Below are 25,706 nucleotides of genomic sequence, written 5' to 3'. Positions count from 1 at the left end.
ACAGCTTCAGGCCCCAGGGACCACCTTTCAGATTCTCAACCAATAGGTTAGGGAAAGGCTCTCTGTCAGTTTAACCAATGAAGTTCATTCCTATAAGCCAGGAGACTCTGTCTAGGTAAAACAGTGGAACATTCAGCCCCTAAAACTCCTGTGGAGAGGCCCCTTTGCTGTCATTTTGTCTCCCCCACTACAGTTAAGGTTGCTGAAATAATGCCCTGTATACACTACAGCAGACTTAAACCCGCAGCTGCGGAGTAGGAATGTGTTCCAGACTCTTCTGAGCCCCTCAAGGCAACCCTCTGGAAGAAAACACTGGCTATGCCGACACACCAAGGGTAAGAAGTCTGCCCTACTTTGGTCACACTGGAAGCTGACCAATCTATGCGCAGCAGAAGCCTGAAGATGACGTCTCATCAGGATGCACCCCTAAAGACTCTTTTCCTTCTCCTCCTACTCCGTAAAATGTGTGGCGCCAGTCTCCCCTTGTACCCATTGCACGCAAAGGTACAGGATAGGATCCAACATTGCCACTGGTTTCACTTCCGTAATCAGCCTACCGGAAGGGCGTGCCCTAAATGCCATGCTCTGCACTCATTGGGATTCCAATATTGGATGGGGTACATAAAGGTTAAATCTGAGAGCAGCCAATCCTGCCAAGAGCCTGAAAAATTAGGAATAACTTGGGTGTGTTGGCGATAGGCCTCAAGTGGGGGAAAGGTCCATAACCACGCAGAGGGCCCAACAGTAGGAGAAATTGTCCAATGACTGCATAATCCAACCTCATCTAAGCCTACACTGTCTCCTACGCCCCAAAGCCCACAAATGTATGAGCAGCTAAAGGCCGCCTTAGGCCAAAACCTAGGCAAGAACCTCTTAGTTAACCTGGCTGAGAGGACAGCCCAAGAACTTGGTGTCATTAAATACTGGGTTTGTGGAGGAATACTCATGAGTGAACATTGGCCTTAGAAGAGAACTAGCCTAGAAGCCTTTTACCTCCTCCAGTGGAACCACACGGTGGCTTGCTGCTAAGAACCCAGAGCCGGGTTCTCTCCTCAGAAGTAGTAGGGGAAAAATGTCTTGGCCAAATAGGTCCAGGATATGCTCAGTGGGTTGGACAAACGCCATGTAAAAGAATGCTATTTTTAAGTCACACAGACCTAAACTGGTAGCCTAAGTCTCCTTCCTGGTATTAGGCCAATAATACTGCAGCTAACTCCTCCTCGTGCCACTCTCTCAACTAAAACCCAACTGTCACAAGCTGTACTATAGAAAATGACATGGTCCCTAATCCCTTCCACGCCATCCCAGCTATCGGCGCATTCTGAGAAAACCTCAATTCCACCAGCCCCCAGGCTGGAAAGCGCCCGATGAGCTCTTCTGGATTTGTGGAAAGTAGTCTCATACTCAACTCCTGACAAAATGGAAGGGAAGTTGCACCGTTGGGAGCATTCGGCCTGGCTTCTTCTATCTGACCAAGGAGGAAATGAGCTAGGTGTTCCCCTATATCAAGATTTAAAGGCCAAAACTAAGAGATCGTTTGAAATAGGGAGACAACAAATGTCGGGGGAGATAAAGTGGTGGCCCCACTGTATTATCCAATACTATAGCCTCGCAACTTAGGCCCAAGATAGGAGTTGCGGTTACCGGACCCCTATATACATACTTAATCGGATCATTAGTTTACAAGCAGTTCTTGAGATCATAACCAATGAGACCGCAACTGCCTTAGAGCTTCTAGCCAGGCAACGATCCCAGATATGATCAGCTATCTACCAAAACAGCCTAGCCTTAGATTATCTATGAGCAGAGGAGGAGGAATGTGCAGGAAGTTTAACCAAACCGATTGTTCCCTCAAAGTAGATGACAATGGCAAAGCTGTGACTGCCACAGCTACGAATACGAGGAAAATAGCTCATGCGCCCATCCAAAGTTGGAAAGGATGGGACCCTAGTACCCATTTTGGTGGTTGATTCTCCACTTTCAGTGGCTTTAAGATCTTAGTTAGGATACTCCTCCTCCTCCTCAGGATCTGCCTCTTCGCATGCCTGTTGCCTCTTGTTATCCAGTCAACCACCTTCCTCATAGAGGCTACAGTAGAAAGAAAAACTGTAGCAAAGTCTTTATGCTACGGAGGTATCAGCTTCTAAACCAAAAGTTCGAAGAAGGAAATGATGCTCTCTGACCCAGTCCTGGGTCTGGGCATCAAAGAGGGATGTGTAGCAGCCTGACCCTGCCTGGCCATTTGTTGCTCGAATGAGTTTGTTTCTGACTGCCCTTCCCCCTCCTCAAGGACTCTCTGGCTAACAACAGTTTTCTCATAGCTTCCCAACCAATCAGTGTTCTTCCTTACATCTGCAGTTGTGTAGGAATGATAAGACTGTATAAAACTGCCTGTTATGTTACAATCGGGGCTCAGCCTTTGGATAAGAATCTGCCGAGCTGGTGCTGGCATCAATAAACACTGCTTCCTGCTTACAGCCTCGGTGTCCCATCTCTTCATTAGAGAATCCTGCAACAACAGTATGAAGGGAAGAAGAATTCTCCAAAGAGAACATAGGAGAACACAAAAACATTGCAGTTTGGGGTCATTTACTACCAAAAGCAGAACGGGGCTCTTCGTAGCAGCAGCCCTTGCCACCTGGAGGGGTCAGTGTATGTATGGCAGACAGTGTAGCACTATAACTGACACTCATACAAATGACACCGAGTCATTAAGAGAATCGTGGTATGGACAGGTTCGTTTACGACATAGAGCCTGGAAAACATTTTAGACACTGAATTCTGACACTGAATGTCAGAAATCACTTGAAGTTGTAAAGCTTCGGTTTACAGGGATGTTTACTTGTATATAATATCGTTCATGCTTGGATTATGCATACACTGAATATTACAGATCTACTTGAAGTATTTAAGCAATACTTCATACAAATTTATTTGTGTGGAAATTGTGTTTTCATAAAATAACCTTTAATTATTATTCGAACTAGGACTTTTGAGACGGAAATGGGGAGCTATTGATAATTGCCGGAGCAGTGGATGTCAATCATTCCTGTCTCAGGTTAAGTGATCTATTTGCTTGCCTCATTTTTAATCTGAAGTTAATGACTGAAAGTCTGCCCTGAGAATTCCTGCCAACCTTGTGGACTTCACTCTTTGGGTCAAGTTTCCAGTGATGGGCTGAGTGATATGACATCTCATTGACTCTATAGTAACAGTTCTCTTTCCATAGTAATTGGCCTTTACCTAGTAGTAGATTAACAACTTTGACATGAAAAGGGGAAGAGAAATGTTTGCATAGGAAGCATACTAAAAGTAATCTCTGCTTTTAACAGTACAGACATGTATTGCAAGCAATTAAGCTTATCCTGCCAAAAGAAAGAGCTGTTCGGAAGCTCATCAGCAGTTCAGTGTCTACAGTGCTCTGGGAGGACTCAGGTAGCACTTGGAGTGCAATTTATTTGTTACTTGGCTCAGGAACATGATGGGTTATAACACAGTGAGCTTAGCATGAACAGGAAATGTTAAGTACATACAGTTATTGTTCTTCCTGGGTTGTTCTGTTGTTATCAATGTACTGTTTGTATAATGGGTAACAACAGCGTTCAGAGTATAGAGCAGATCAGTTTAACAATGGGCATATCTGATTCAACCAAATGGAATAAAATGAAGCCTATCGTATCTGTATGTAGTAGAGTATATTTAATAACATTTTACTAGTAATTATAATTACTGCATTTTTATAACGTGACAAAGCTTGTTTGACTATTATTTCTCAATTCACCTTGGTAAAATTAATGTAAGGAGGAGGCAAGAGAACTAAAGTGTTTAATCAAGCTATATTCAGAGATTGCAATATGCTGATCAGCCCTGCAGCCAGGCCAGGAGGACACCTGCAGAACAAAGGAAGATTTCTGCTGGGAATGCTAACGACCTATTTCCCACACCTGTGAAGGGGAAAGGCTAACAGAGTCTTCAAGTGGCTGCCCTCCACAAATAAAATCATTCATTTCCTATGGCTAAAACCATGGGGAATTTATGGATTAAGGGCAGAGAACTGCCACCAGGCCTTTCATGCTAGGTATTCTTGCCTTTTCATGCTATATACTCTTATCCTTACTCACTGTATGTCCATCTCAAAGGAAATGGGTAAACAAAGTCTTTAAACTGTAACTCCCAGGAACAGAAGAATGACATATAAAGTGCATCCCCACTTGGGGCTTTTTTGCTCGTCTTGGCTTTGTCTTTGCTTTCTCTAGTCTTTGCTTTTTCCTTCTTTAATAAACTCTCCTTTTGACTTTAACTAACTTTGGCACGTGTTTGAGTTCTTTCTATATTCTCCTCCAAGAACTCTCTTCTCTCTCATTGCAGGACTTGGTCTCCACCCACTAGGGAGAGCTTGCCCCATCCTGCAGCAAAAGGACAGCAAGTTACTCTAGGATTAATAGTAATAAATGAAGAAACCAAATCACAAAGAGATCACAGACTAAAGATTTGCTCAAAATTGGGCCTAGACTGTGACTCCTGATTCAGAGCTCAGTGTTCCTTTCTGAAGCCCAGTCTCTTTTCACACTCAAATTGCTTGGACGGTGAGGAGGAAGGTTGGATTTGAGAGGGCCCGAAAGTGCTTTAGCCTGAGTTAATGATAGCAAGCTCTGTCCCTCATCTCTTGCCCCAGAGACTTCCTTACAGGCCCTTAACAGTTATTTACAAAATCAGCAGGGGACTGACTTCCTGTTGGTGACTTCCTCTTGGCTCTGGAGATGCTCCCAGGACAACCTTGCCTGGGTCACTCAGCAGAAATCACTCCCTTGTCCAGGGATCTCAGCCACACCTGTCTGTGCATTGCAGTTTCCTACTAGCAAATCCTTTTCGAAAGTTGTTTTTTTTTTTCATTAGGAAAGAATACATGCTTACTGAGGAAAATTTTCAAAATGGAGAAATCCAGAAGAGGAAATACTGATCAAAGATGACCACTCCAAACACTTTTGCTATTGCCTTTTAGATAAACAAGATATCAGTGATAGTTTCCCATATCTTTAAAATCTCTGCCAATAAAAACCCTCATTTCATTATCCCCACAAAAGGCTACCATGTGATGTTATCATAACTAACCAATAGCTAAGAATTCATTGCAGTCAGGGCTGCCCAGGAGCATAGAGCAGGTTGGCTCATGAGACGGGACTTCACTTGTAAAATTCTTAATCTTTTAGCAGGACATCTCTTGCAGAGTTAACCCTTTTAGTAAACCTAGTTAAATTTCCTTCCCTCATTTTTTTGAGAAAAAAGGCCCTCTCCCTCAAATCCTGATAATTGCCCTGGTGACTCAGATCCTCTGGCTATTGATAAAGATCATCAGCCCATTGTTAAGCAGAAATGGAGTAAAGTCAGGCAGGACCCTTAGAGTCTGAGGGGGAGGGGCCTTTAAGCCAAATGTCTTTCTTTTTACTCTTTAAGAAACGTATTAACCAAGCCCGTTTCCCTTTACTCACTCAATAGGCAAATCAATAATAGAAATTAATAGATGTATGATTTAAATAACGAGTTTGTATTTTCTTTCCCTTGTCTGGGGACTAAGGTGGCACTTGCGTGGAAACCCAAGACCCCACCCTGACCGAGGCAGAAAGGGAAAGAGCTCCATGAAACCCCTGTAGGCAGGGACTACAGCCATTCTCAAAGGAAGTAGATACGGAAGAAGAGACCGTCCGTCCCTCAACATCCATACTAATAATAAGGGGATTCATGGCTCTTAGAAAAGAGGTAGGCAGGAAAGTTAGTTAGGGGGTTTCGGGTCTGCCTGCAAAGACACTGAGGTCATCCTATCTTAGAAGGGGTCCACCCTAATCTACCCACAATTAAGCAAGCCGGAAGACATATTTTAACTCACACAAAGAAACCAGTAGGCAGAGATTTAGGCACCAGTTTAAGCCGGTCACTCGCACCTGCACAATGAAGACCCCCAACGACCTTCGACTCACCTGAGTCTCATTATGCCATCATTATAATATGATGCATTTGCCCAGAAGTTCATTAATATCATAACAGACTGAATTCTGGGAACACACATATGCAGAAAGCAAAATGATGAATCACTGAATCCTGGCAATCTTCGTTGTCAATCAAGAAAGCCCACTCCTCTAAGAAAAATCACCACCACAGCAAATAGGGATAAAAACCCCAAAGGCTTTGATACCAGGCCTTTTGAGCCATGCTTCTCTTGCTCAGCCCGCTTCCACTTCTGGAAGTGTACTTCCCTCTCTAATAAAACTTTTCTTTTCTACTGTATTTTGGTGTCTTGCTCAATTCTTTGTTTGAGACATCAAGAACCTGGACAACGTGCCAGGAGAGGACCCCACTCTCCAGTAACATATATGCCACAAAGAGGTACCTGTATCACAGTTTCCATTGTTCTTTCCCATAGTTCCAGGTCTCATAAATCTGAAAACCATAGCAGGGACACCCTTTCTCACTGCGAGACTTACACTTTGTATATACGTGGGAGCACGCACTATATTTTGGTTGAAATTTTAGGTAAGATAGCTATGAGGTCATCTGTTGCTTTGATTTTGATCTTACTCTTGGGTTTTTGTTTTTTGATAAGATTGTTTGAGTTGGGCTGTGTTTCATTTGAATGCTTCATAAGAAAACTTTTTCTCTGATGGGCTTTAAAAATTACATTACTCAGTTTTAAAAACGACTTTATTCAGTTTTATATTTAAACATTCGGTTTTTGAAATTACTTTACTACTATCTACATTCAGTTTTTACATAGAATCAACTTTCGGGTATATGAGATTCATTAATAAATAATTATATGTGTTTATATAAACATAGGAAAATAGCCATTGTCCTTTTTAGAGTTATGGTTGATTAGTTGGCCATAAGAAGTAACAGAGGTGGCAAAGTTTATGCCAGAAAAAATTAATAAGAGTGAACTTTCAGAAAATGGCTTTTATGTAAATGTATTAGGATAGGCTTAGTGTTAGAAAACAAAGTTTTCAGAAGATATATATCATGGCTTGCACACAATAAAAATGAATGTCTCGTTCATGTGACTGTACTTAGCAGGTAAACAGGCCACACAGTTATTAGGGACCCAGGCTGATGGAGCATCTGCCAAGACCAACTTTGAGGCTCTAAAGACTGCCTTTAGGGTTGACTCTACCTAGTGAGGTGTAAGAGAAGAGCGGCTGGAAGAGCATGCTTGGGTGATTGTATCCATGAGCTGGGCCTCAAAGTGGTGACATCCACTTTCATTCAGAGGCGATGCTGGCTCCAGCACTAGCATAGCTGGCGCATGCTCTGGCCCCGGAGTGGGCCCTTCCTCTGGCTTTGGAGGGTTCTGGAGCTCTGGAGGTGGTACTGGAACAGGAGAGAGACACAGGTTTCACACACATGCATGACTTTTCCGTGCCTTTCCAAAGACAGAAAAGATACCACTGCCTGTGAGGGAGCTCCAGCCCAGGAATCCTCTCTCCCCAGATCATCTTCCCAGATTGCTGTCCCCTCACCTTCCAGCTGTGCCTCAGGAAGCTCCAGATGTTCCAGCTTGATCCAAGGAAGGAGGACATGGTCCATCAGTTGTGAGGCAGGGGAGTTAACTTGCACAAAGCCCTGCTTCAGCTTGAACCAGAGGAAAAATAGGAGCTGGCCCAAATTCTGCACCTGGTCCGGCCAGATTCCCACCATAGAAGCAATGGCCCTGGGAGGAGGTGGATGGACAGCAGAGTCAGAGTCCTGGTCTTTCCTTCCACACTGCCCTCCCATGGCACCCTTATTTGGTAATGGGCCTCTCTGCCGACCCGTGCTGGTCCAGGGGACAAGCCCCATCCTCCCCCAATCTCTGTGTGGTTGTCCTGGCTGGAACAGGCCTGGTGATTCAGGATGTTCAACATAGAGTCTGTGTGAGTCTCTCCTTCCCACTGTCATTTATCCCCAAAGTCCTGAATACTGCCCACCCTGGGCCTCTGGACTGAGGAATGAGACAGACTTGTGAGCACGCTACTTACCATATCTTCTGTTCTGAGCCTGGTGATGGTGATCGGGAGAGATGGAGGTGGAGGGGCAGGCAGAGCAGGATGAGACTGGTGGGGATGGGACTCTAGGGGAGAACTCAGCCTAGCCCCTCTCTTGCCTAAGTCCCCATTAGCAGTTCTCTTTGACTTTTGTCCTCCTGCAGTGAAAGCCACCAGACCTCAGCCCTCTCTTGGGAATCAGAATGTATGTAAGATCAGGTTCTGGCAGGCCATCCCTCTGCTCACAGCCTTCATTTGGTAGACATAGGAGGCGGGAGTCCCAAAGACCACTCACTTTTTCACTTGGTCCTGTGGTGTGTCACTCTGGTCAATATATGGGGACATGACTCCAGATGGAGAGAAGACCTTGATGGCATCAGATCTGATGGATGGTAGACAGGACCTGTGAATGATGTCTACTGTGACTGTCTGACTCACTGACTAGAACTCAGGCCCAGTGATGGTGCCCGCTTCATTCACTGAGTTATGCTAAGAGTCTCCAAAAGTGCCTCGTAATAGGTGCTTCATACATATTGTAGAACAAATGATCTCTAACTGGAATCACCCCAGACATCTGAGTGGGCCTGAGGCCCCCTGCTGTCCCCAGAGATCTCTCATCAGACTACACCAAGGACTGGCTAGGTAGAATCTCAAATCCCTTGCTAGGTTGTTTTCCATGTGCTTTTCCAAACTCAGAAATGACACAGAACACAGATGGGTGAAGGCGACATTTCATAGGGGAGAAAGAAATCATTTCCACAGATGGGTGAAGGCGACATTTCATAGGGGAGAAAGAAATCATTTCCATCCAGGTAGACCTGGGCACCAGGTAAGCACCTGCTATAGCTTGCCCTGACAGTAGTCCCTACAAGAACCCTATGAGGTTTCTCCTCTACCACTACACTTTTCAGGGAACAAACTGAGTCAGTGATGCAGTGACATTTTCAAGATACTCAATTAGTAGTGGGCAGAGACACCACTGTGCTGAAGACATAGTGGGCGCTCACCTAGTAAACAGTAGGTCCAGGACCTGTTGGGCTATGGAGAAGGCCAGGTGGATGAACATGAAGGTGGAGATGTGGGAGATGTTTCCACCCAAGACAGCTGGTACCATGGAGTCCACCACCTTCTTCAGTGTGCCTTCCTGGAGGGCCCGCATCCCACAGGCCTCGTTTAGGTTAAGAGTTAACTCATCTTCACACTGGGTAGAATGAGGAGGATATCCAGTCAGTGACATCACCATAAATCTCAAAAAGGACTGAGGTCTGGAGCTCAACCAGAAACTCCCAGTCCCTCAGGGACATGTACCAGAGGAGGGACAGGAATGCCCACACTGAACAAGGTCCCAGGTTTTTAGAGTACCATTTATGGTTGTTGTTGGTGGTGGGGGGGGTATGTTTATACAATTATTACCTTCTGGGCATTTTTGTAGCTGAGGAATAACAGACCTCCTAGTATTAGTGCCCTGTATTAAGAGCACTGTCCCAGCGAGTCCTCAAGAAACATCCCTGTCATAGAGATGAGCACACAGAGGCTTGAGGATGTCAGATGGTTGCACAAAGTCATCCAGGTCAGATGTGAGAACTGTCCAAAGCTAGAGCTGCATGACATTTCCTCTTAGCTACCTGAGACTTATCTGCTCCCGACGTGGAGTGAGAGTGTCCGGGGACCATGTCCCCCCTCAATTTGGAAACACTGTGCAGGATAGACACAGCCTATGAAAATCAATGTTTTCAAGAGACTGATCTCTTTTCTTTTCTCAGATTCCGCAAAGGGGACAATGCCCAGAGATTCCAGACTGGAGAAAGCCAATCACCAGGCAGAAATCTGAGGAGAGGATGAGGGAAGAAGCAAATCCACATGGCTGGTGAAAAGCTGACAGGTAACTCAAAGTACCCATGAGGCAATTGCAAATCAATATTTCACTGGACAACCTGACAACAGACTGATAAACAATTTTTTAAATGAGAAATCCCTGGGTCAGGCTGGATGCAAGGATGCAGCTGTTAAAAAGTCGTGACATTGCCACAGTGGGAGATGCTCACTAGATTCAATTTGGAATCTGGTTACAGCTGTTCAAAATTTAAAGATGCATGTCCTTCTACTAGCAGTCCCATTACTGGGCATCTATCTCCGTGGTTTAAGTAGACATTGTGGGCTGAATTGTATCACTCAAATAACATGACTGTGTGAACCCTAAAACTTGAGAACCTGCCGTAAGGTTAATTGAGTTCATTGGAGTGGGTCCTAATCCAATATGACTGGAGTCCTTAGGAGAATAGGACACATGGAAGCACAAAGGAAAGTCCATGTGACACAGAGATAGAAGATGGACATCTACAAGCTGAGGAGAGAGAATATTCACGAGAAACCTACCCTGTTAATACCCTCATTTCTCTACCTTCTAGTCTCCGGGATTGTGAGAAAATAAATGTCTTCTGTTTGCACCACCCAACATAGTCCTATGTTATGGCAGCCCAAGCAAACTAATAAAGTCCATTAGGACACACTTAAGTGTTCTCAGCAGCACTGCTGAGATGGCAACTGAATTGAATTACGCCCTGGTCCAACAGAACTGAAAGGCGCTTGCTGTGGCAGAGTGCCTCCCTTATGAAATATTCTGAACACAAGAGAAGCCACAATTCCTGAACTCACAGGTCCACATATTCTGTGTGATGGTAAGTAGCAGAGAAATGTATAGAATGACTTAATCGCATCCTCCCCCTTCTATGTACAAACCATGGTCATAAGTGGATGATGTAAGGCTTGGGGGAGGTCTGCAAGGACAGTGAAGCTGACTACTCCACAGGAGACCTGGGGCAGGGAGTGAAAACCACATAACAGCCAAGTGCAAAAGTGCTCATGTCTACTGTGAAGTGAAACAACACATATTCTTGTCTCTGATATCCCTATAAATATGTGAGGAGTGTTTTTCTCCCCTTCATGGAGCTGGTGGGAGAAGGGGAGATTCAGATTCCCTTGTGCACAAGAGTATGAGACGTTCTAGTGGGAAAGCCCCAGGAGGGGCCCAAGGGAGTCCCCCAATTTGAGTCTGGGATCTGGGTCCTCCTTGGTCATCTTAGAGTCCTGGGTGTGGAGACCCCTCTGGGTCAGGTCTCACCTCAGTCCAGGCCTGGATAGTGTCAGGGGCCTGGTGCACCTGCACCTTGACGCAGAGGATGGAGTAGTGGGACTCGTGGACCAGCTCTTCGACGATATCCCGTGCAAAGTTCTACAAAGATGGAGCCCGGTGCCGGGCCAGGGGCATCAGGAAACATCCACCCAACCCTTGCTCCCATGTTATGGCAGCCCTAGCAAACAAATGCAGTCTATCAGGACACACTAAAGAGCTACCTGCAGCACAGTTGAGATGGCAGCGGACTTGGATCCTGTCAAGGCCCAATAGCACTGAAAGGCTGACTCACTGAGGAAAATGACCTTTATGGGATATTATAGGCATGAATAAGGCCATAATGCCTCATCTGGCTGGCCTACAAAGGTTTACTGTGCTCTATGAGATGACACATTGCAGAGAAACGTATGCAATAACTTAATCCCTTTCCATTTTTTGTACAAACCATCAAATCAAGTGTGACGATGTATAAGGCTTGGAAGAGGTCTACAAGGACAGTAGAGCTGACTGTTCCACAGGAGACCTGGGAAAGGTACTTATAATCATCCAAACTTGCCAAGTACAAAGACAGTATAAGTGCTTGTTTCTATATTCCAGTGAATATGAAGAGTTTATTTCCACTTCACCATGAAGCTGGTGGGGAAGAGTAAAGGTCCAGATTCCTTTGGCAGTGGGCCTGTGGAATGCTCCTATGGAGAAGCCCTGGAAGGGCCCCAGGGGAGTCACCAAACTGAAGTCTGGGTTCTGGCCCCACCCCACCTATCTCGAGGTCCCATATGGAGACTCGTGTGGGCCATCTCTCACCTCAGTGCGGCGCTGGACGTTCCGCCATACCCGCGCCTCGTACCGGGCGATGGCGTTGGCGAACTCATCATCCAGCTCCTCCTCTATGATCTGTGGGGTACGGATGGAGCTCTATAGAGAGAGAGCCCGGTACCGGGCAGGGAGGCATCAGGGGTCTGCCTGGGATTGTCACTGGAGGAGACACCCGCCACTAACTCTGCTTCACAGATCATGCCCAGAGGCCTGGATAGTGTCAGGGGCCTGGTGCACCTGCACCTTGACGCAGAGGATGGAGTAGTGGGACTCGTGGACCAGCTCTTCGACGATATCCTGTGCAAAGCTCTACAAAGATGGAGCCCGGTGCCGGGCCAGGGGCATCAGGAAACATCCACCCAACCCTTGCTCCCATGTTATGGCAGCCCTAGCAAACAAATGCAGTCTGTCAGGACACACTAAAGAGCTACCTGCAGCACAGTTGAGATGGCAGCGGACTTGGATCCTGTCAAGGCCCAATAGCACTGAAAGGCTGACTCACTGAGGAAAATGACCTTTATGGGATATTATAGGCATGAATAAGGCCATAATGCCTCATCTGGCTGGCCTACAAAGGTTTACTGTGCTCTATGAGATGACACATTGCAGAGAAACGTATGCAATAACTTAATCCCTTTCCATTTTTTGTACAAACCATCAAATCAAGTGTGACGATGTATAAGGCTTGGAAGAGGTCTACAAGGACAGTAGAGCTGACTGCTCCACAGGAGACCTGGGAAAGGTACTTATAATCATCCAAACTTGCCAAGTACAAAGACAGTATAAGTGCTTGTTTCTATATTCCAGTGAATATGAAGAGTTTATTTCCACTTCACCATGAAGCTGGTGGGGAAGAGTAAAGGTCCAGATTCCTTTGGCAGTGGGCCTGTGGAATGCTCCTATGGAGAAGCCCTGGAAGGGCCCCAGGGGAGTCACCAAACTGAAGTCTGGGATCTGGCCCCACCCCACCTATCTCGAGGTCCCATATGGAGACTCGTGTGGGCCATCTCTCACCTCAGTGCGGCGCCGGACGTTGTGGGTGTTCCGCCATACCCGCGCCTCGTACCGGGCGATGGCGTTGGTGAACTCATCATCCAGCTCCTCCTCTATGATCTGTGGGGTACGGATGGAGCTCTATAGAGAGAGAGCCCGGTACCGGGCAGGGAGGCATCAGGGGTCTGCCTGGGATTGTCACTGGAGGAGACACCCGCCACTAACTCTGCTTCACAGATCATGCCCAGAGGGGCATCTACAAAGACCTCCAGCCAGGGAAGTAACAAGATGACACCGTGGGGACTGAGGGTTAACAAGTGAATGAAGGAGCTTGGTCCCCAGCACTCCCCTTCCCAGCCTTCCAGCCATGACCTAGGGTATGAACTTGACAGTTCTGCCAGGTTTTTGACAACTGACAACCTGCATCAACACATGACGTGCAGCCCTCATCCCAAGCTTCCCCTTGCCACCCCCAACACACACACACACACACACACACACACACACACACACAGGATGAGGGGTCAGGTGTGTGGGGTTGTTCGGGCGGGTTCACAGTTGAGGCCTGGCCTTGACCAGCCTGCCCTGGGCTGACCTGGGGTACCTGATGGTGCTTCTTGCCAAATGGCCAGAGCCGTCGGAGGTTGTGCCAATATTGACGGCATCGCAAAAGACATCGGTTCTGGGCTTTTTTCTGCCCAGAGCCTCGGAAAGTCGGGAAACAACAGCAAGACATCCTGCTCTCTTGACCGTCTCTAGTCAAGTGAGCTGGATAGGGGGCTGTCTCTAGAATGTGGGTGCCTGGTCACCAGAGTTCTAACGTCAGTTGGGATCTGTCACCAAGGAAGTGAGGTCATTTCTTCAAGGTTCCATTGTCCTGGCCTCTTCTCTCAATCAGAGCCACCCAAAGCCCCCTCTGGGCTGTTGACTGCTCCCCTGCCTTGCCCATGTCACATTCTTACCTGCACACTGATATCTGACACAACCCCCTTCGTGTTTCCTTGGGAATGTACCAGGTTCCCAGCTTGAAGAGCGAGCTGTGTTCAGACCTCTTTTTCTTACCAGTTCTCTGATTTAGAGAAAACTTGGTGCCACTCAGGGCCTCTCCAGTTTACCCCCCTGCACAGTAGGGATGATGCTAGATACCATTTCCTAGGGATATTGTCAGGTATAGATGAAATAATACCTCAAACACCTGCGAGATGGCATCATATGAGTCTGATGTACAAACTCTGAGGTAGCAGGTTTACAAGAATGAGTGGGACGTAGCATGGAATACCACTTGGAACAGGACTAGGTTCCAGCTGTGTGATTTTGGGAAAGTCACTGCCATTTGTGGCCTCATTTATGAGTTTACAACTTCAAGGAGTTGAAATTAGAGAAGATTCAGATATTATGATCCACTGACCTAAAACTTTTCAATGGTGTCTTGTTAGACTTAGAATCAAACCAAGTACCTCATGTGGATCCATTTGGGTGGAGCCTCCACTATGGCTCCCAGTGATTTTTTCCCTCCTGATATGACTGTCCCTGTGTATCCACTAAGAGGTTAGTAAATGGCTTCTGAACAACAGAATACAGCCAAGGTGATGGGTCACCAGGTCCAAGTTTAATTACAAAAGCTCTGTCACTTCTTACGCTTAGGAATTCTTGAGTTCCTTCCCTTTCTCTCTACCTCTGTTTCAGTTTCTTCCTGTGTCTCTGTCTCACTGCATCTGTCTGTCTGTCATATCTCTGGAACAAGAAGAGCAAGCTCTAAAGTCTTGAGCTTCGAGCTGCACTATCTAGCGGCTCCACAGGAGAGAACCGAAGGAGGGCCCAGGTCAACAGACGGGACCTCAGGCTCTCAGTCCAAACTGCATCCTACAGAAACCAGGCATGTGACCTCAGGAATGAAACTACCTCAGTTGAAATGCAGCCCCTGGTTCATAGAGACCTTGTGGCAGAGATGCCCAGCTACATTTTGCTGTGATGCCCGTTCTACAGAAACTGTGAGATGTTAATATTTGTACTTTAGAGGTGCAAGATTTCCGTACAAGGTTGTTAGTGCCTCACTTGTAGATGTGCAAAATAAAAGCTTTAAATGATCTTAGTTACTAATTACATGCAGATACTTCCTACTTCAAATCTAGTGCTGACCACCAACCTTTTTGTACTCCTATAATTCAATTTATAAGATATCTCTAAGTAACTATTTTGTCATGCTGAGTGCCGATCTAGCATAAGGTGGATTAATTACACCCCAGCTTCTACTCCAACAGCTGCCGACAAACTGAGCTCCACTAGTCCTGGATTCCACTTCCATGATGTCTCTGGCATTGTCACCTTCACAGAGATGGAATAGAATAGTGGCTGCCATAAGATGGGAGGAGAGAAAAATGGAAGTTAGTGTTTCAGTTTTGCAAGATAAAATGAATTCTGGAGTTGGACAGTCGCAATGGTTGTGCAGCAATGTGAATGTACTTCACACCAGTGAGCCAGAGACTTAAAAATGATTAAGATGGTCAGTTTTATGCAATATGTATTTTATGAGGTTTTTTTTTTAATTAAAAAATTATCTGCAGCTGCCCAGAAACTGCAGTCACCCTGACAACCCATCTGGAAGGAAGGACTTATCCTGGATATCCCTAGGGTCCTGGAGCTTGGGCAGCAAAGATCTACCCACTGCCCTCCAAGGACATGGAATCCTATGCTGATGTTATCAAATAGTTAATGAAAAGAGTCTGAAAATCATGCATGCTAAATGTTAGTTGTAGATGTCTGTTATGGACTTAATAGTATCTCCACCACCCAATTCATGTAGTAAAGTCCCAATCCTCATACCTCAGAAGGTAACTATATTTGGAGATAGGGTCTTTAAAGAGGTAATTAAGTTAAAATAAGGTCATTGGGGGAAGCTCTAATCCAATATGTGTGATGTACTCATAAGAAGGGAAAAATTAGATACTGACATACATACTGAGAAAGGACCATGTGAAGACACTGAACGAAGATGGACATCTATAAAGCAGGGAGGGATGCTCTCGGGGAAAACAACAACAACAACAACAAACAACAACAACAACAACAACAACCACCAATTCTGCTAGCACCATATCTCAGACTTCTCACCTCCAGAACTATGAGAAAATAAATTCCTGTCGTTTAATCCATCCAGTCTGTGATACTTTGTTATGGTTGCCCTAGCAAACTAATATATTGTCCAACAGTGAATTAAAGAATCTGAAAATCAGTAAACTTATAAGTTAGTTGTATCAGTAGAGATTGTTTTCAGCAATAACGCATGACAGACACTGGCTGAAACCAAGAGCTTATTTATCTCCCCATCTACATATCTGGAAGAAAAGGAGAACAATTGGATACTAGTGCTACAGTCTCTGTAATTTTCTCGGCCTTTTGCTCATGATCAAGAGATGGCTGCCATAGCTCCAGGAAAAGCAGAAAATGCTAGTACCACTTGTTCCTTCCAAGAAATAAGCAACATTGCTTCCAGAAAACCCTCACCCAACAGATTTCCTGTGGTATCTTACAACCCAGATCTAGGCCAGCCTGCCATTAAGGTTCAAACCAATCATGAGCCCGAGTTTATGTACTGAACAAAGTTGGGGCTCTCATAGCAAAAACAGGAAGTAAAAGGATAAAAAGCAAGCAACTAACAAACAATGTCTGCAAACTACCTTTGTAATCTTGTGGAAGCCATCCACACTGTGGAAGCCCTCCAACTTACTGTTTTCCTCTTTGCTGCACTCCTGCATCCGCACCCATCTCATATCCTGGCCTCATAATTTTAGAACGAAGTAAACTGTGGTGACATTCATCTGCCCTGAAAGTCAGCACTCCATAGCCTCCTAATCACTCAGAAATACCCACACCAATGTCCTAAATCCGAAGCTTCCTATTCCAGGATCACAGTGTACTTTCTTCAACATTTATTATTCCCACATTCGAGAATCCCTGCTTGGGATCTCAATTTGATAAACCCCTCTTTCTTAATCAGTCCTCATTTCCATTGGGCTTTGTTGCCTACTATGGGCTCTATGGTTTGTCCTTGCAAAGGTTCTTTAATCATCATTTTGGAATCTCATTCCCTGACTATTTGCTAGGCCCACTTTGCGAAACTCTAAAATTGCACAGTCCTCCCTTCCCCCCACTCCACTATCCATTTTCTCCTCATGCTTTTGAGATGGTAAGATTTGTCAGATAATTATAAAAATGATTTTGTCAGAACCGTGACTGTCTTCTACCCAATTTCAGTTAGAAACTCACTGCTTCTTTATAGTCTTTGAAATCCTCACTTATTAACTCTCTATCGAACTTCTCAGACCAACTGTTTCCAACATTTTCCATTGTCTTCAAGGCACAAACTTACTCCAAGAAGGTAACCTTGCCTCCCATTTGATTGAAATCAAAATACAAATATCCTCAACCAGTTTTCCAGGAGGGGTCTAGGTATCCCTCCCCACTTGAGACTTAGGTGTCTAAATGCATTCTTGACCTCTCCATTTGTGTTTGAATGGCACAGAGAAATATCCTATGTAATTACTAATGTTTTCGAATAGTTCCTATTTCCAATATTTGTCCTTGGGAAAAGAGACTGTATTTTATTCATTTTGGGATCTTCCAATAGTACCTAGAACAACAATTAGCCAACAATCAAACAAAAAGCCTGATGTTCCGCCCCCCCCCCCCCAAATCTGCTCTTCCCATAGCCTTTAACAGTTCAGTAAATGAAAACAGCATACTTCTGCCTAGGTCAACAATGGTTCTGAGGATGTTCATTCTCTTGCACTTCCCAGCTCTGCATGCCTACATGATGAGCTGTTCTTGCTGCAGGGGGGATTGTGAAGAAACTCTAGGACAGAGGTACGGCAGCATGGGCATGACAACAGGCTGTCAGACTGTACTTGTGCAGAGGTAGTTGAATGGCTGCACCAGAGCCTAGAGTAAGAATGAAGCAGAAAGACTATGGATGGCATATGATAAGAACTGAGGGTTTGAGATTGCACCCTACTTGTAAACTTCCCATGTAAGCAGGCCACAGTGTTATGAGTGTTTGGTTTCCCTTCTCCCATGAGGATCTCTTACTCTAATTCTCACTGCCACAACTACAATGCTCCAGGGACTTCCTCCTTCTCTTCACAACCTGGCTCACCTGCTTGCCAAAAATTCCTCCTTTGCTTTTCCTGATCATAGCGGAAACAAGCTTCCATTTATACAAAGACTATAAGATGTTAACAACAACAAAAAAATCTCAAAAATTTTTTAAAAACCTTAAAAGCGAAGGAAAACACATGAAACAAAAAGACAGACCTCAGATCTTTGGAAACATAGCGGAGTGAGAGATGTCCCCAGATCTCTCCCCTTGAAACAACAATAAGTTGAACGTTTAAAACTCAACAGAAATAACCCAAACTGCACATCAGCACATCTGAGCATGGGATTTGCGCATAAGAGCTACCAGAAGTCAGAACCTCGGGTGTCAGACACACCGGGAGAAACAAAGAAGCTGCCTCTCACAACCACTGGAGCTCCCTGTAGGAGGAAGGGGAGGGTAGAAGGTGCAGCGAGTTCCCTGAACAGCTCTGCCTGGGAAAGCTGTGAGCTCCTCGTGGCCAGCTGGCGGCAAGACCCAGTCATCGGGACATAAGGCAAAGAAGCGGGACAGCAGAAAAACAACAGTTGATTTTTACCGGCCGCAATTGCAAAACCGAGGCTGAGCCGCAGCCCTCAACCCCCAACCCAGAGGGCCCCTACCCCTCTACCCTCTGAGACTGAACGCTGCAGAACCCCAGGGGAATCTGAGCAAACGCTACTGAAACTATTGCTAACACTGAGAGGTAGTGAAACTGAGGGTAGCGAGCGTGATTAAATATCTATCAGAAAATAAAAAGGCATTTTTAAGGCTTTATATAAAGCAGAGATCCAAGAGGCTTAGATGCCACCTACTGGAAATCAAAGGAAAAGTGCCTTCTTTGTAGCAGGCTAAAGAGAGAGCTTTATATAATAAATCTTTCTGGCAAAAAAGCAGAATACGTTTCCACTAATGCTTAGGTGGAGAAATAGTCCATTAAACACCATGAACGACCACGGTGACAAGGCATCTCAGAAAGAAAGAGAAAAATCTCCAGAAAATAAGCTTACAGACATAGAAAAATGCAATTAAAATGACAGAGAATGCAGGATGGTACTTCTGAAAAAACTCAGTGAGTTCCGAAACGAGTCATATCCATAATTTCAGGAATTGAACAAACAACTAGATGAATAGAGCAAGGAGATTGAAATCTTCAAAAATAGTACTTCTGGAGATTAAAAAATAAAAACAATAACACTGCGAGAGTTTAAAAATGAAATAGCAACCAAATGGAGGAAAGGATCAGTGATATCGAACACAGAAATCTAGAAATAAATCAGAAGGAAGAAGAGAAAAACCGAAGAAAGAAAAATAATGAAAGAGAAATATAAGAACTAGTTGATACCATCAGGAGAGGAAACATAGGAATAATGGGCATTATCAAAAGCTAGGAAAGGCATTTTCAGACAAATAGTTGATGAGAATTCCCCAAATCTAAGGAATGAGCTGGAGCTTGGAATTCAAGAAGTTAACAGAACACCCAATTATCTAAGCCCAAAAAGGCCTTCACCAAGACACATTGTATTAATTATCGAAAATCAACGATAAAGATAGAATTCTCAGGGCAGCCAAGGAGAAGAAAACAGTAACTTATAAAGGAAAACCCATTACATTATCCTCGGACTTCTCAGTGCAAAGCTTACAAGCCAGAATGGAATGGAATCAAATATTTAAACTATTAAGTGAAAGGAACTACCAGCCTAGAATAACATATTCAGCAGCTCTCCTTTAGATATGAAAGAGTAATTAAGGAATTTCCAGACATACAACTATTGAGGGAATTCTCCACTATGAGGCCTGCACTCCAGGAAATACTGAAAGGGGTCAGCTCACCTAAAACAAAATGACAAAAAAATACAAAATTAGGAGTAAGGTAACGATCGAGCAAATAGAAGCAGAGGAATACAACCCTTACTAAGGGCGTTATAAGCTTAAAAAATAAGAAGACATTTGCTATAGCAGGATAGTAATGAATGTTCAGCATACATAGGGACAAATTGAGATAACAATGACTGAAAAGGGGAGGATTCAAAGAATCCAAATTCGCAAAGGGGAATGGAGATTAGGCACATATATATATATATATATATATATATATATATATATATATATATATATATATATATATATATATATTATTACATATATTACGAATATGTAAAAGATAGTTATATACATATATATATATATATATTCGTAATGCTTACCACATGCCAAAGATTCAGAACTGAAGTATATAACATAAAACAAGAAGAACCAGAGGGAAACCCCACAAAAGTCAACCAAAATAAAGAAAACAGAAACACAAGGACAAGGAAGCAATGGAAACACTGAGCTACCAGAAAGCAAAAGAGAAAATGGCTGTAGGAAGACCTCATATGTCAATAATTACCCTAAATGTAAATGGACTGAACTCACTAATAAAAAGGCACAGAGTTGCAGAATGGATCAAAAAACAAAATCCAACCATCTCCTGCCTCCAAGAGACACATCTCAGCTCCAAAGACAAATATAGACTCAAAGTAAAAGGGTGGAGAATGATATTTCAAGCAAATGGCATTCAGAGAAAAGTGGGAGTAGGGTACTAATATAGGACGAAATAGACTTCGAAATAAAAAAGGTAAAGAATGATACTGGGGGACACTTCATAATGATAAAGGGAATCATGCACCAAGAAGACGTAACACTTATTAATATCTACGCTCCCAATCAAGAAGCCCCGAAACATGTAAAGCAATTACTAACAGAACTAAAGGGAGAAACAGACTAAAACACTATCATAGTAGGAGACCTAAATACCCCACTGTCAGATATGGACAGATCATCCAAACAGAAAATCAATAAGGAAATAACATCCTTAAATGACACATTAGATCATTGGACATAATTGACATTTATGGAGTCTTCCATCCCAAAACAGCTGCTTATACATTCTTCTCTAGTGCCCATGGAACATTCTCAAGGATCAATCACATACTGGGACACAGAGATAGCCTCAACAAATATAAGAGGGTTGAAATCATACCAACCATATTCTCTGATCATAATGCTTTGAAACTAGAGATCAACTGCAGAAAGAAATCAGGAAGAAACACAAATAAATGGAGATCAAACAACATGTTACTGAAGAATAACTGGGTCAGAGAAGAAATAAAAAGGGAGATCAAGAGATACATAGAAATGAATGATAATGATAGTACAACATATCAAAACTTTTGGGACACGGCAAAAGCAGTCATAAGAAGAAAGTTCATATCATTACACACCTATATCAGAAAACAAGAACGAGCCCAAATAAACAATGCTTCATCTTAAAAAACTAGAAAAGAAAGAACAAATGAAGCCTAAAGTCAGCAGAAGGGAAGAATAATTAAAATTAGAACAGAAATAAATGAAATTAAAAACAAAAAAAATAGAAAAAATAAATGCAACGAAGAGCTGGTTCTTTGAGAAGGTTAATAAAATCGACAACTCCCTGGCTAGACTCAAGAAAGAAAAAAGAGGAAGGACACAAATAAACAAAATCAAGGATGAAAGAGGGTAAATTACGACAGACACCACAGAAATACAAAAGTTCATACAAGAATACTATGAAAAAGTATATAACACCAAATTTAATAACCTAGAAGAGATCAATCAGTACTTAGAAAGATACAACCTCCTACACTGAATCAAGAAGAACTGGAAAATCTAAATAGACCGATCAGCAGTATGGAAATTGAAACAATCATCAAAAACCTACCAAAAAGTAAAAGTCCAGGACCAGATGGCTTCACCAGTGAATCTTACTAAACATTCAAAGATTTAATACCTATTCTCCTCAAACTCTTCAAAAAAATCGAAGAGGAGGCAATACTTCCCAACTCATTTTATGAGGCCAATATTCTGATACCAAAATACTCTGATACCAAAACCTGATAAAGATAGCACACAAAAAGAAAATTACAGACCAATGTCTCTTATGAACACAGATACAAAAATCCTAAATAAGATACGAGTGAACCGAAAAGAGCAACATATTAAAAGATTATACGCCTCAATCAAGTAGGCTTCATCCCGGGGCACAGAGATGGTTCAACATGAGCAAATCGATTAATGTAATACGCAACATAAATAAATTAAAAAATAAGAACCATATGATCATATCAATAGACACAGAAAAAGCCTTCAACAAAATACAGCAGCCATTTATGATTAAAACATTTAACAACATTGGTATAAAAGGAAAGTACCTTAACATAATAAAGGTCATCTACGACAAACCCTCAGCCAACAGTATACTTAATGGTGAAAAACTAAAAACCTTCTCTCTAAGATCAGGAACAAGGGAAGGCTGTCCACTATCACCACTGTTACTCAATATAACATTGGAGGTCCTGCTGAGTGCAATCAGGCAAGAGAAAGATATAAAAGGCATCTAAATAGGAAACGAAGAAGTCAAACTGTCATTATTTGTGGATGACATGATTCTCTACATAGAAAACCCTAAAGACTCCACAAGAACTCTACTAGAAACAATAAGCAAATACAATAAAGTCTCCGGATACAAAATCAATGTTCAAAAATCTATAGTATTCCTATACTCTAATAATGAAGTGTCAGGAAAAGAAGTGGAAAAAATAATTCCTTCTGTAATTGCAACAAAAAGAATAAAATACCTAGGAATGAATTTAACGAAACATGTGAAGGACCTATATAACGAAAACTACAAGACCCTATTAAAAGAAATCGAAGAAGATACAAAGAAATGGAAAGATATTCTGTATTCTTGAATCGGAAGAATCAACATAGTTAAAATGACCTTATTATCTAAAGTTTATACAGAGTTAATGCAATCCCCATCAAAATCCCATTGGCATTTTTTAAAGAAATAGAACAGAAAATCATCAGATTTGCATGGAAGCACAAAACACCCCAAATTGCCAAAGCCATCCTGAGAAAAAAAGAACGAGGCTGGAGGCATCACTCTGCCCAACTTCAGATTATATTACAAAGCGACAGTAATCAAAACAGTATGGTATTTGCACAAATACAGACACACAGACCAGTGGAATAGAATCGAGAGTCCAGAAGTAAACCCATATTTATATGGGCAAATATTTTTCGACAAAAAAAGCCAAAAGCATACAGTGGACAAAGGAAAGTTTCTTCAATAAATGGTGCTGGGAAAACTGGAAAGCCACCTGCAAAAGAATGAAACCAAACTTTTGTTGATCACCACACACCACAATGAACTCAGAATGGATTAAGGAACTGAATATAAAACCTGAAACAATAAAATGCATAGAAGAAAACATAGGAATTAAACTGAAGGACCTTAGACTTAAAGAGGATTTTATGAATTTGACCTCAAAGGCAAGGGGTGTAAAAGCTAAAATAAATGAATGGGACTGCATCAAACTAAAAAGCTTCTGCTCAGCAAAAGAAATCGTCAACAAGGTAAAGAGACAACCATCCGAATGGGAAAATATATTTGTAGGCAACGCCTCTGATAAGGGCCTAATATCCAAAATAGACAAAGAACTCATACGACTCAATAACAACAACAACAAAAGCCCCAAATGATCCAATCAAAACATGCACAGAGGACCTGAACAGACACTTCTCCCTAGAGGACATACAAATGGCCAGAAAACAATGAAAAGATGCTCAACATTGCTAGCTATTAGGGAAATGCAAATCAAAACCACAATGAGATACCATCTCACACCTGTTAAAATAGCCGTTACCAAGAGGACAAGTAATAACAAATGTTGGTGAGGATGTGGAGAAAAAGGAACCCTCATACACTGCTGGTGGGACAGCAAATTGGTACAGCCGCTACGGAAAACAGTATGGAGGTTCCTCAAAAAACTAAGAATTGACCTACTATATGATCCAGCAATCCTTCTACTGGGTATTTACCCCAAAGACTTGAAAACCCATATCCGAAAAGATATTTCACACCGATGTTCATAGCAACATTATTCACAGTGGCCAGGACTTGGCAACCAAAGCAACCGAAGCAAACAAAGTGTCCTACAATAGATGATTGGCTAAAGAAGCTGTGGCACATATATACAATGGAATATTACTCAGCCATAAGAAGAGATGAAATAGTGCCATTTGCAACAACATGGATGGAACTCGAGATAATCATGCTAAGCGAAATAAGCCAGACATAAAAAGCTGTAAATCACATGATATCACTTATGTGTGGAATATAAACCTAAAAGCAACAAATGAACAGGAGAAACAAACAGAGACTCTTGACATGGACTATAGACTAGCGGTTACCAGAAGACTATAGAGTAGTGGTTACTAGTGGGATGGGAGAGGAGGGAGGAGGTAGATGGGGTAAAGGGGGTCAAACATAGGGGGGTAGAGGGAAGGTGAAGTGGGTAAAGAGGATCAAATAAAAAGAAGGAAACTGGACTTTGGGTGGTGAACACACAATAGAATATACAGATGTCAAATGTTAATGTACACTTGAAAATTATATGATTGTATTAACCAATGTTACCCCAATAAAATTAATTTAAAAAAGAAGATATTAGCAAACCAATTAATTCAAAAGATAATACACTATGATCAAGTGGGATTCATTCTCAGATAGAAGACAGGTTCAATATCTGTAAATCAATTAACATGACACACCACATAAACAAAATTAAAGATAAAAATTATATGATCATATCAATAGATGCAAGAAAGGCATTTGACAAAGTCCAACATCCACTTATAATTTTTAAAAAAATCTCAGCTAAGTGAGAGTAGAGTGAACATACTTCAACATAATAATGTCCATATGTGACATACCCACCGCTAACATCATACTCAATGGGGAAAAGCTAAAAGCATTTTCCTTAAGATCAGGAATGAGACAAGATGTCTATTTTCACTACTTTCACCATATGTTTTATTCAACATAGTATTGGAAGTCCTAGCCACAGCAATCAGACAAGAAAAAGAAATCAAATGCATCTGGATTGGAAAGGAAGAAATAAAACTCATTATTTGCAGGTAACATGATCCTATAGATAGAGAACCCTAAAGATTCCACCAAAAAAAACTGTTAGTATTGATAAACGAATTCAGTAAAGTAGCAGGATACAAAATTAATATTCAGAAATGGGTTGCATTCCTACACACCAATAATGAACTGTCAGAGAAATTTTTTAAAAAATCTCATTTACAATTGGATCAGAAAAATAAAATACTTAGGAATAAATTTAACCAAGGAGGTAAAAGACATACTCAGAAAATAAGTCACTGAGGAAGATACAATCAAATAGAAGCATATACTGTGCTCATGGATGGGAAGAATTAACATCATTAAAATGCCCATACTACCCAAAGCAATCTATAGATTCAGTGCAATCTCTATCAAAATATCAATGGCATTTTTCACAGAACTCAAACAAATAATCCTAACTTTTATATGGAACTATAAAAGACCCAGAATAGCCAATACGATCTTGAGAAAGAACAAAGTTGGAAGTGTCATGCTATTTGATATCAATCTATAGTATGAAGCTATAGTAATCAAAACAGTGTAGTTCTGTCGTAAAAAACAGACACAGGAATAAACCTATGCCTATATGGTCATTCAACCTATGACAAAGGAGGCAAGAATATACAA

The 25,706-nt window shown here is 42.6% G+C and overlaps 1 protein-coding gene across 1 annotated transcript; it reads right to left on the bottom strand.

Annotated features, from left to right (window-relative positions):
* Positions 1–6,769: 6,769 nt before the first annotated feature.
* Positions 6,770–9,050, bottom strand: LOC111735548 (ral guanine nucleotide dissociation stimulator-like). The gene is made up of 4 exons (XM_023527047.1): positions 9,020–9,050; positions 8,308–8,415; positions 7,509–7,699; positions 6,770–7,359 (listed from the first exon to the last, which is right to left on the bottom strand). The coding sequence occupies exons 2-4, from the start codon at positions 8,355–8,357 to the stop codon at positions 7,163–7,165; spliced, it is 438 nt and encodes a 145-aa protein (XP_023382815.1). The 5' UTR covers positions 8,358–8,415; positions 9,020–9,050; the 3' UTR covers positions 6,770–7,162.
* Positions 9,051–25,706: the final 16,656 nt, after the last annotated feature.

This window comes from Pteropus vampyrus, unplaced genomic scaffold (assembly GCF_000151845.1).
Source record: "Pteropus vampyrus isolate Shadow unplaced genomic scaffold, Pvam_2.0 Scaffold1000003180, whole genome shotgun sequence".
Lineage (NCBI taxonomy): Eukaryota > Metazoa > Chordata > Mammalia > Chiroptera > Pteropodidae > Pteropus > Pteropus vampyrus.
The sequence above is the reverse complement of the archived record's forward strand: the minus strand, read 5'-3'. Positions and strand labels throughout refer to the sequence as shown.